Genomic DNA, 12,386 nt, shown 5'->3' with positions numbered 1-12,386 from the left:
TCAAACCCACTCACCCACTTTTTTGGAAAATAGTAGATCTCTCAACTGCTATATCCATATCCTCTCTATTATCGATTATTTTTTCTTGAAATCGTATTTTTCCTCACTTTTCAATTGAACACAACACGTTCATCAAAAATCCAAAACAAAAATAATTGGAAACGAAAGAAAAAAATCTTCTCCAAATTGAAAGCTCAAAATGAAATTGAAGAAGGATTTTTGCTGCTACTACTTGCTTCTTTTTATCTCTTTAGAAGCAAAACTTCTAAAAAAATAAAAAAACAAATTTTCATCTATCTTTTAAATCATAGATACAACTTTGAAATTTTCATATTTCTTGATCTTTCTTTTTTTCAAGTTTGATTTTTTTTTTCAATTTCAAGCTTTTTGGTGTCAAGTTTAGTTGCTTTCTTCTAATATCAATTTTGATGAAATTGTAAGCTCAAATGGGGCTGTCAAATGTTAATGAACTTTCTTTTGGGTTAGGGTTCTTGAGAACAAAGGGAAAAATATTTTTTTAAAGTAATTGTTTGTTTAATAAAATAAATATATAAAAATAGCATTGTGACAATTAAATTAATGAGATGGATATGATGTGGCTTTTTTTTTTGGACGTGAATATGATGTGTCATCCATGTCAGATCGAGTGAGGAACACCGATTGACATAAGGTTTAAAATTTCTATTTTGTTTGAGTTGAAGTGTCTGGTTAAAACTTTAGAGAGTAGAAGGGTCCAGTTTACAATCTGAGTCAAGTATAAGGGTCCACCAGACCATTTTGTCAAAAACAAAATCCTAAGTCATCACCCTTCGGGGTGGCCCAGTGGTTTGGGCTTGGGACTTCCATTTTGGAGGTTTCAAGTTCGAAACCCCTTGTCAGCGAAAGCAAGGGATTTGCCTATTGGGTCGAGCTCGTCGCATCAGGCTTACCTAGTGCGGGTTACTTCTCCTATGTGATTTGCGAGCTATTGCATAGGAGCGGGGTTTTACCCTGCGCGCACCCAAAGGATACCGACAGCGGATTCCCTTGTCATCAAAAAAAAAAAAAAAACCTAAGCCATCCATCTTTCTTCATCTTCCTCTCATCTCCTCCTCCCCTATCTGTCACTCTCCTCTATTGTCTTAGCAGCTCAGGCGAAGCAGCGAACGGCGCCGGCCAGCGAGCAGCCGCGAAAATCAGCCGGCGACCGGGCGCTGCCTCCGATCCGTTCTTCTCGCCAGCAAGCGAAGGCCGCGCCGGTCCAGAAGCAGCGCGAGGACAGCCCCGACTAGGCGAGCCTCTTTCTCTCTTCTCCTCCGCTCCAGTGAGGACGACAACAACAAACATCAGCTCCAGCTTCTCTGACCAGCGAGCAGCCAACTCCGGCGAAGGCAAGGTAATCACCGGCGAACCCCATCGAAGACGACAACAACAACTGCGAGCCAGCGAGACCCTTGCATCTCCATTCCTCTCCTCTTCGGCGAAGTTCTAGTAATCCAGGTATTTGATTAATCATCATACATACATAACAGTACTTAAAAGCTAAATTGAAGTTTACATGGTCCAACAATTTCTCGAACACGTCTGTAAATAACTCTAATATTAGAACTCTAAAACTATTCAAATTTATTTAAGCTCTAGTTATATGATACTGGCAAAACTAGATAATCAAACTTGGGATGGAAGGAGATACAATGTCCGTGAATGTAGATTTATTAGGAGTCTAGACTCTCAAGAGAAAAACTAACTCTTGACTCACTTGAGCCTTTATCTCAAAATGAAACTGACACTCTGAAACAATAGAGTTCATTCCAACAATCTTTGTATGGAAACAAGAAGATATACTGTTCCCATGTAATTTGTGACATTCATCAGTCATCTTACCCAAGAGTCAATTGTATGGAAGTTAGTGAGCACTCTTCTGCATTTATTTTACGTAAAGACCGTCTTTGTTTGAAAGATATACAAACACACCACTGGATAAAACAAACAGGAAACCTTAGAATTAACAAGTGGAGCTTAGGTATAAATAGCCATGTCCTATTGGAGAACCATTCAAGTCAACAAGGCAGAAGCAAGAACAGTCAGTCACTGCTGCCAATATGTATGCACATATGAAAATAGAAAGGCTGCATGAAGTAGTAGCATCAAGTCAAACCATTTTACCTTTGAAGTATGGAAACCACTAACATGCACACATAGATATTTGAAGTTTATATTTAACTAAGTTTTGAACTTTTCGTGCTAGGCAACTGAGGAAGCTCAACATCTAAAATAGTTGATACAAGACTATATTGCTTCTTTCATCAAAGTAGGAGATAAGGTTGGTGCTTCTAAATTTCTAAAGTTCAAGTACAATTGTTTTCTATAATGTGTTTGTGTCCATCTAGTATTGATACTTAACTTTAATTTTGTGATAATTTGTTTGTGTCCATCAAGGGTTGGCTTAGCGTTAAGTGCTATTAAGCTTTAATTTAGGAATAATGTGTTTGTTAAGCATAAGTACCAACACTAGTTGATCCTATTGATGACAAAATTGATTTTCTTGCAAGATCGATTTGTGTCCATCTAGTGTTGACACTTAGCTTTAAATTTAGAAATAATATATTTGTTAAGCATAAATATCAACACTAGTTGATCCTATTGATGACAAAATTGATTTTCTTGCAAGATCGATTTGTGTCCATCTAGTGTTGCTATTAAGCTTTAATTTAGGAATAATGTGTTTGTTAAGCATAAGTACCAACACTAGTTGATCCTATTGATGACAAAATTGATTTTCTTGCAAGATCGATTTGTGTCCATCTAGTGTTGCTATTAAGCTTTAATTTAGGAATAATGTGTTTGTTAAGCATAAGTACCAACACTAGTTGATCCTATTGATAACAAAATTGATTTTTCTTGCAAGATTGATTTGTGTCCATCTAGTGTTCATACTAAAGCTTTAATTTAGGAATAATGTGTTTGTTAAGCATAAGTACCAACATTAGTTGATCCTATTGATGACAAAATTGATTTTCTTGCAAGATCGATTTGTGTCCATCTAGTGTTGATATTAAGCTTTAATTTTGGAATAATGTGTTTGTTAAAATTATTTATAATAATATCAATTCAAAACCAAATCTTAAACTAAAATAATTGTTTTTTTAAAAAAAAAAAAGTTAAAGAGAGAGGGAGACATAAGAAAAAGAGAAGAAAGGATGGAGAGAGAAAGATGGACTAACAAAAAAAAAGTGGGAGTCTACTAAATATGTATTTACCTATTTCTGATAATAAGAATAGATTGAGAGACTATTATATATGTATTTAGTTATTTTTGGCAAGAAGAATAAGACTAATTTATGTAAGAGTAAAAGATATACTATAAGTCTATAACTCATAAATAATAATATATTATCCATGTATTCACCGTTTTTATATTTGAAAAATGTAAAATCATATCTTCTTAAATAAAGGCTTTAGAGAATTTGAGATTCTATCAAAATAACATATATAAATATTAATTTCATCTCATAATTTCAAATTACGGTAACTAAAATTTTAGGTTTAGCAATCCTGAGAGTTTAGAAGGTTGTGATTGGTCCAAAGGGCGGGTCACAGACGGATTTCTCGGTTATCAAAAAAAAAAAAATTTTAGGTTTAGCAAACATAAAAATCATATTTATATGTTATAGCTATAGTTTGCATAATTGCGCTCCATAACATATTTGTATGTTATGTTTGCTACAGAGCATCAGATTTGTATAAATCGCTGGCAGACCTCTCGTTTGTATAAAAGTGCAGCGATTGTATATATGTATATCAGTTAGATAATTATATATATGTAATTATTATGTATATGTATTAATGATTCTTTTTATATATATACATAAAATTTGAATTTGTATATAATTGAATCAATAAAACATTTGTATATAAAATCTCTCTCTCGCTTTATACAACACAAATTATACATAGTAATTTGTATAAAGCGAGAAAGAGAAAAAGGCAAAAGAGAACTGGTAGGGGAAGATCTATATTTGTATAATTATAAGTGTATACGACGAAAATATATGTATTTGTATATATAGTTTTCTCTCGCTTTATACAAACACAAACACAATTTATGCATTTGTGTTTTATTTTTTGAGAAAGTTAATTGGTATTATAAACATAGAAGTACACCAATAGTGAACTCCTGTAGTAATTACATCAAAAGTATAGAGGTGCATTTGTGTTTGTATGAAGTGAGAGAGGCGAGGGAGAGTGAAATTAGCTGGGGAGAGAGGCGAATGGCAAGTGTTCACTACGAATTACAATTAAATGAAACTGTGGTTATAACATATAATTTGAATTAATAATTTGCTATTTTATATAATTTTCTCAATTAATAAGGAGACTTTCCAAATGGTTGCTAAGTGAAATTTAATGACGAAAATACCCAACATCACATTTACACGATCTCCGGCCATGATTGCCGTCAGAACCTACCTTCGGCCACCAGGTAATGCTCTCTGCTATCTCTCCGACTCTATTTCTCTTTCTAATCTCACCCACGTATAAATTTGGTAACTTGTAAGTTATGTTCTATGCCATGAAACTGAAATTTGAATTTTTCTACTTATTTGTGGGTTCTCTGAATACATTGTGGAATGCTGTTGAACTATAAGTCCAACAAATAATTGGGAGACTATTACTTGTGCTCATATTTTGAGCTGATTTTGACAATTATGAAGTAACAAGGTGAATTTTGGTAGTTTTTCTTTCCCATCTACAAGCAAAATTCCATCATTTTTTTTCTTTTCTCCCATTTATATGGGTTTCCATAAGCTTTTCCGTTCTTTTTTTTTCTTCATTTATTCACTTGTCCATTTTATGGCATTAAATTCGATATTTTAGTTGCACTCAAGAATGTGGTTTAGTGGTCATAGAAGTAGGGGAGTATGAAGAGGGCTCCAATTCAAATCCTAGTGAAAGCAAAAAACACTAGGTGATTTTTTTTCATCTGACTAAGTGGGTACACCGTATACCTGAACTAGTGGGAGGTAGTGAGTTCCCAGTGAAATAGTAGAGGTGCACGCAAAATGGCCTAGGCACCTGGAAGATCTTTCACTTTTCTACTGTCACCAAGTACAATTGTTTGCAACTTCCTTTTACATAGGGAGGTAAGTAAAGATGATTGTTACATTTTTCACCGATGGTATCAATAACAATACGATGGAGCAAAGACAAAGGTGAGAACAATGGGAGGTGACTCAAAACACAAATTTGCAGTGCGCAGGATGTTGGCATAGAAGTGAGACTTCATACTCAAGTCATCCCCATGAGAGGATGTTTCAAGTATCTTGGGTCTTTAATTCAAGTTAATGGGGAGATTGACGATGATATCACAAATTGTATTAGGCAGGATGGGTGAAGTGAAGGCTCACCTCTGGAGTCTTGTGATAAAAACTACCACCTAAATGTAAAGGTAAGTTCTCCAGAGTGGTGGTTAGACCGACTATATTGTATGGAGTGGAATGTTGGTCAGTCAAGAACTCTCATGTTTTGAAAATAAAAGTTGTGGAAATGGGGATGAATGTGTGCATACTAGAATAGATAAGATTAGGAATGAAGATATCCCCAACAAGATGGGAGTGCCCCTCATGGTGGACAAAATGAGAGAAGCAATATTGAGATGGTTTGAACATGTAAATAGGAGAAACATAGATGTTCCAGTAAGGAGGTGTGAGAAGTTGTCAATGGTGGCCTGAAGGAGAGGTAGGCCAAAGAAGTACCAAGGGAGGGTGATTAGACAGGACACAATGCATCTTTGGCTTACCGAGGACATGACCTAGAAATAAGGATTTTAAGGTCACCAATTACAGTAGAAGGTTAGTTGAGCATTCTCTCACTTTCCTGCAGGGCAGAATAGGTTGTTGTATTACATACTCTCTTACTAATTGTATTAACACTATTCACGTAGTTTCTTGTTTGTCGATTGTAGTTACCATCTGTGTTTCCTATGCTTTGCTTATTGCACTAGTTTGTTGTTAATTCTTCTGTATGCTATGTATATCTTTCCATAGCGATCTATTTCGTTGTTACTACTTCTTTCATTTTCATATTCTCTTTCTTAAACTCTATTGAGATGTTTTACTTGAGCCGAGAATCTATCAAAAACAAGTTCTCTACGAGGTAGGGGTAAGGTTTGCGTACTCTACCCTCCCCTAAATCACTTGTGGGATTACACTGGTATGTTGTTTGTTGTTGGTTTTGATAACAATAATTGCAACGGCAAACTGGATGATCACCTAGTTGATACTTCGGGTCATTGATTTTATGTATTGTACATTTGGATTGATTCTGAGAAGGAAAACAGATTTACCACATTTAATGTCTGAAAGACAGAAAAAAAAGGAAATAAAAGAGGAGAGACTTTACCGTTGCATAGTCATTTGTTTTCATTAAATATTTCATCATTAGCCAGAACATACTGTTGGACATCACTCTGTGACAGATTACTTGGTATCAGGTTTTGCATGTCAACTTATATTAATGAATGTTGAACTTTGTCCAGGAAACTAGGAGTGATCACGATGGGACTTCTCAGCATTATCCGAAAGATCAAGCGAAAAGAAAAGGAGATGCGCATCCTTATGGTGTAAGTCTACAAGCTAACCTCTAACATGTGGCATGGAGGATTTTTGTATACATAGTGTATTTATTGACTAGTTATTTAATTCTGTTTATTATATAGGGGTCTTGACAACTCTGGTAAGACAACAATAGTGTTAAAAATAAATGGTGAAGACACAAGTGTCATCAGTCCAACTCTTGGCTTCAACATCAAAACCATTACATATCAGAAGTATGGTTTCTCTGCTTTCTTTCTGTTTTGTTTCTTAGATCTGCATTCTGTTATCCTGCTTCAATAATGTTTTGATTCCTATTTATAGTTGTTACTCATTTAACTGTAACCTACATGTTCAAGATGTATTTTGTCAGGCAATATTTATGTGATTAGTTGAATCCTAAAATTAGAATTGGTTCATTTAAACATACTCTTGATTCTTACCTTTTGAATTACTTTCGAGGGCATTGGTTTATGATGTCAATTAATCAACTATATTTTTATCCTGAAACAGTTGGGATCAGCTATATGAATCCTCCGTGTACTCATTGATAGCCTATTTTTTTACATTACATCAACCTACCACACCCTTTTTTTTTAATTCAAGCTTGGGCATGACTATGTTTTGCATAGCAAGTAGAGTTCTCGGTTTTATCCTGCCAGAGACATAAATTTTTTGGGGCTTCATTAGTGAAGTCCAGAGTCCAAATTAAAGCTCATTCTGCAGAGAACCAAAAAATACAATGCCAAAACTGTAATTCAAAATTCAGTTGCAGATTCGATTTTCTATAAAATCATTGCATGTGAGACAACAAAAGAACTTGGGAAAAACTCAAAAAAGACTACTAAGGAAGTGATTGAGTTAGACAAATACAGATTTGTAATTTGAAAAGAGATTTTGAATCTCTTAGGATGAAAGAATGAGACTATTACTTAGTGTAATAACAAGATTTTTTTTTAATCGTTAATAGAATCAGGTTGCTTGGCAAGGATTTCAAAGATGACAGAATAGTTGAAAAAAATTCTTGTGACAGTTTCAGAGATATTCGAATCTAAAATCTCCCGTCTAGAAGAGTCTAAAAATCTCTCTATTGTCTCTGTTGAACTACTGTTTTTGTTAAAGAATTAGTAAGTGTTCTTCAAGCACAAAGAAGAGCCTTTATAATTTATATAAGACAATGCAACTGTGTGTGCTTTTATAAACAAAAGAGAAAAGGTTAATTATCCTTTTTACGGATACTTCAAAAAGAAAACACACACCTAGAACAAAAATTATTGGTGGAGACCTATTGCAATATGTGGAAATTTCAAACAAACAAACCATATTATGAAAGTTGCAAGTTCAAAGATGTTCAAAACAATCCTCCATCACAAACAACAAAAGCATAAGTTGAGGAGGATCAACTTTTCAGATTGCAGTAATTGAAGCAAAGGAAGAGTGTTGAATATTTGCTTTTGTTAGTGTTGATTTACTAGAATAATTAGTTTAGTTGTAGGAGAAGTCTTTGTTCTAATTTAAAATTTTAGGTTTAGTTAGATAAGTCTAAGTGATATATTTGAGGTTTTTAAAATTTTATTCTACAGAATTTTGCACATTTTTTGTTTTTTAATTGACTATTTAACTCTCTATACTTAATAAAACTTCAGAGACAATTTCAATCAGTTCTAATAATTTTGCTGCTCCATCCATTTAAAAACACAACAGAAACAGAGTTATGTCAGCATGTATGTCTTTGAAATTACTATCTGGTGTGTTTAAATCATTTTAGTAGTTTAAAATTCCTTCTAACTGACCCTTGTTAGAAATGAGATTCTTTTCCTGAAATTTCAAAATAGCTGATTTCAAGTTAACCTGACATGCTGCAGGTATACCCTCAATATATGGGATGTTGGGGGGCAGAAAACAATACGGTCTTATTGGAGAAACTATTTTGAGCAAACTGATGGCTTGGTGTGGGTTGTGGATAGTTCTGATCTGAGAAGGCTAGATGACTGCAGATACGAGCTACATAATCTTCTGAAGGAGGAGGTATATGTCATATTGGTTCTCTTTTCTGTTGTTGAACCTCATTTATTCCCTTGTGCAAAAACTCCAATAACACATGGATTTTTAGGGTGGTTTACTGATCCAATTCCCCTTTTTCTCTTCTACTAACCACTATCGTACGAGTGTATCTAGGGGTGTGAGTCCTTCATAAGTTGTGCCAAGTAAAGGGTACAACTTGTTTGAACTTTCCTTGCTTCTATATAGTTGCATTATCATTTTTAAGACATGCAGATTTATGATTTTGGTTCTTACGATGTTTATAGGCAGCAAACCATTGAATTTGCACTTCTCCATTGGTTTATTAACCTAGTGAGATATTTTGATTCCCGAGTTGTTTTACATTGCATCTTGTTTTAGGAGACAGATGTTCTTGCTTCTTCATGTAATTATTGGATGGATGGAGTTTTTTTTTCTTTTTGATAAGGGCGACGGTGATGTGATAAGTGTCATTCAGGAAGACGTGTGTCCCCACCCTTATAAAAAAAAACTACATCCCCTAATACATGAAGAAGCAAGAGCATGTGTTCCCTAAACAAGATGTTGAATTTAATTCATAGCTGATACTGTAATACATAGGGGATGGAGTTGTTGGAACTACTTGTTCCTATTTAGCATTGTCTTAAAAGGTCTCTCCCAAATGCATCACCAACTCTAACAACTGACAATTGAGCAGTGTACAATCTACATCTTGCATGCTTTGGTTTGGTGTTACCTGCTCCATACTGTTTTAAGTGCAACATAATGGTCAAGAAACTAGGGAATAAGTTTCAGTTATGGCACAGAATGCGTGCATACTTTTTATACTGTATACCTATGCTTGTCACTCCATTTCAGTTTGTGTGGCATAGTTTGACTGGGCAATGAGGTCAAGAAAGAAAAAAAAACATTTGAAACTTATGGTTTAATCTTGTCATGGCATTTGTGTGTTTATAAGACTTTTGAAACATGTGTGGCTATAAAAGCTTTTCATTAAGGGTTGGGAAGTTTAAGTTAAATTGTTTCCAAATTTAGAAAGTTGTCATTCTTTTTGTAACAGACTAATAAGGAAATATTGCCATGTAAATTGGAACGGAGGGAGTATTTCCAGTGGTCTAAATGCAAAATAGTGAGTCAAAAGCAAGGGGATGAGTTTTCAGTAAATTCACATGTCAAAGCGCATCCAATCTCAGACTTCGTCGTGGAAATGCTGCCAGCTTCTGCTTATTATGACACTTGTTTGAATATTTTGTTATTTCAAGTTAATTAGCGTTTGCAATCATTTACATGTCATTTTCTGGCGACATTCCTTTTGCTGCATTTTCCTCCACAGTGGAGGCTTTAAGTAACGAATGTTATAACTTTGTTTGATGCAAGTTGCACCACATGTTATAGCTTCCTTCCACCCTCAGCCAAAATCATCATACTATTAATAATCTCAATTAAGATTTTTTTCTGGAAACTTATTTGTGTGGCTATGAAAATAATAAATTGTGTACAGAACCTATTTAGTGATTTTCTAACAGAACTGCCTATGCACATTTACTAGCTCTATTCATCTTGTTACATGTTTCATAATGTGGTGCCATTAGAATTTTACAAGTAGTTGCCTAACTGTCCACCCTCAGATCATCATGTTACTAATAAAGCACCATAGAGGCATAAACCTTGTTGTTGAATGTGTTTATTAGGCGATTCAAAAAGTCTTCTTTTGTGTATCTGTAACATCCTATGTGTCCCAAAAAAAGAACGTGCAAATCCCTTTTCATTAGATGAGAATAGGATGACAGATCTTGCTATCATTAAAATTTAGTGAAGGTGCATAGCTTCTTTGAATGTCCTATGGATTGACTATATCATCTAGGGACATGACTCATCCCAAAAGAGAGGTCTTTCTTTATTGTTATAAAATCCGTTTGATTGAAAAGAAAGTGTATGATGCCATAAGTAAAATGGGCGGGTGAGGCGAGACTCCTTCACTGCACTCAAGGTAGAAAGAGTAACATATCCTATACATTAGTAAGCTCTTACTCCATTATTAGTAAGCTAAGTGTTGGTTGGCTTATTCATGAAAGAACTTCCACATGTGCATCGGGGCCCTCTCATTAATAACATCTCTTTTTGATTGACCTCCTCCTTTCTTTAATTAGCAGGCACAAAGGTCAAATTTCGTTATTGAATGAATCCATTGTTGTTGTCATTTTAGTTAGTTTACCACATTATTTTCGTTTTCTTTTTGTTCTTAACAAGTTATTCAAGCACTTCAGTAAGTGATACCAGGAGTACTCTTTTTTTTTTCATTTTTATTCATTCAATACCAGGAGTACTCTGCAACTTGATTATTGCTGAAAATATTCTCTCTGATTATTCTTCATAAAGATAACAGTTCATTTCTGGTGAGGCTTGGTACGACTGGTAACAATGTAGAGCAACAAAGAGGGAACCTACAATGTCAATCATTGAAAATGATTTTTACTTGGTGCTATATGTTCTGTGCAGAGGCTATCAGGAGCATCATTATTGATTTTTGCAAATAAGCAGGACATACAAGGTGCTCTTTCTCCAGATGAAATAGCCAAAGTAAGGATGCTTCTTGTTATACCTTAAACTGTGTCAAATGAATATTGAAGTGAAGTTCTTACACTTGGAACTAGTAAGGTTGCAATCTATGATACCCTTAACAATTATGTCGAAGGTTAAGCATGAACTGTTGTTTCGTTCAAAAATCTGAAGATCCAATTATGCAAACCAATAAACTGAGAGATCACGAGAGAAGCTTCTTTCTAGTGGTGGTTGAGAAAGTACTAGGCATAAATACGCCCTTTAACTTGGCTTTAGCTGGCATGTATGCCCTCCAACTTTGGGTGTGTACAAGTAGACACTTAAATTTAAGTTACCCTTATCTCAAAAAAAAAGTAGACACTTAAATTTGTATACAATTGAACAAGTAGACACACGCATCTTACATGGCATAATACAAGTAGGATACCACGTAGGACGCAAAATTGTCATGTAGTAGGATGCATGTGTCTATTTGTTCAACTTTATACAAGTTGAAGTATCTACTTGTGCACATCCAAAGTTGGAGGGCATAGTTGTCACCTAAGGCTAAGTTAATGGACATGCTTATGTATTATGCCAAAGTATTATGTAGTAGTTTCCAAGTTACTTCAATTGACTAGTAACCTATTTCTACACAGATCTGCTTCTTTTTTTCTTGCTTCCTTCTTTTATGTATGGTCAATTATTCATGAACTTGACATTCACAGAGAGGGGTCACAACTTTTTTCTTCTGATTCAGGTGCTTAATCTGGAGGCTATGGACAATAGCAGGCACTGGAGAATCGTAGGATGTAGTGCATACACAGGAGACGGGCTACTTGAGGGATTTGATTGGCTGGTACAAGACGTTGCATCGCGAATCTATATGCTTGATTAAGTGAAGTTTACATTAAGATTTTGATTCCTGCAAGATGACATTGTTAAAATCTTTTGGATATACAACATTTGTGCATGTAAAGATAAAGAAAATCATGTAAGGAGCACTTTACTAGCTACTGCTCAAATTGACCATTTGTGAGGAAATTCTTTTAATACCTTTCCCAATATGCCAGTCTTTTGTTGTAATTGTAGCAGATTGCACAAAAAAGTGACTGTCCTTAACCAAATAAATTCACAAATTAATAATTTTTATAATATATGAGGATTGTTCTTGCTATGTACTTGGGGTCTCGTAGGTTAATGGAATTAAGTGGAATTAATAGTCATGCACCACCACCCATAGAATCAAGA

At 34.7% G+C, this 12,386-nt stretch overlaps 1 protein-coding gene across 2 annotated transcripts; it reads left to right on the top strand.

The window, feature by feature from the left end:
- The first annotated feature begins 1,039 nt into the window (after positions 1 to 1,039).
- LOC102596834 (ADP-ribosylation factor-like protein 2) lies at positions 1,040 to 12,292 on the top strand. 2 transcript variants are annotated; one of them, XM_006361527.2, is made up of 7 exons: positions 1,084 to 1,479; positions 6,518 to 6,601; positions 6,698 to 6,808; positions 8,438 to 8,600; positions 9,655 to 9,723; positions 11,094 to 11,174; positions 11,896 to 12,292. In XM_006361527.2, the coding sequence occupies exons 2-7, from the start codon at positions 6,537 to 6,539 to the stop codon at positions 12,031 to 12,033; spliced, it is 627 nt and encodes a 208-aa protein (XP_006361589.1). In that variant the 5' UTR covers positions 1,084 to 1,479; positions 6,518 to 6,536; the 3' UTR covers positions 12,034 to 12,292. The 2 variants fall into 2 exon arrangements, with proteins under 2 accessions (XP_006361590.1, XP_006361589.1); XM_006361528.2 differs by lacking the exon at positions 9,655 to 9,723 and having other exon boundaries at positions 1,040 to 1,479.
- The last annotated feature ends 94 nt before the right edge of the window (positions 12,293 to 12,386 follow it).

This window comes from Solanum tuberosum, unplaced genomic scaffold, assembly GCF_000226075.1.
Source record: "Solanum tuberosum cultivar DM 1-3 516 R44 unplaced genomic scaffold, SolTub_3.0 scf00361, whole genome shotgun sequence".
NCBI lineage: Eukaryota > Viridiplantae > Streptophyta > Magnoliopsida > Solanales > Solanaceae > Solanum > Solanum tuberosum.
Note: the sequence above shows the minus strand (reverse complement) of the source record. Positions and strands in the feature narration are given on the sequence as shown.

Bases quoted from the DNA above. Each gene is read 5' to 3' on its own strand.
- LOC102596834 (XM_006361527.2), top strand. From the start codon at position 6,537: ATGGGACTTCTCAGCATTATCCGAAAGATCAAGCGAAAAGAAAAGGAG. The intron at 6,809-8,437 runs GTATGGTTTCTC...GACATGCTGCAG, and splicing joins AAAACCATTACATATCAGAA to GTATACCCTCAATATATGGG. The intron at 9,724-11,093 runs GTGAGTCAAAAG...TGTTCTGTGCAG, and splicing joins AGTGGTCTAAATGCAAAATA to AGGCTATCAGGAGCATCATT.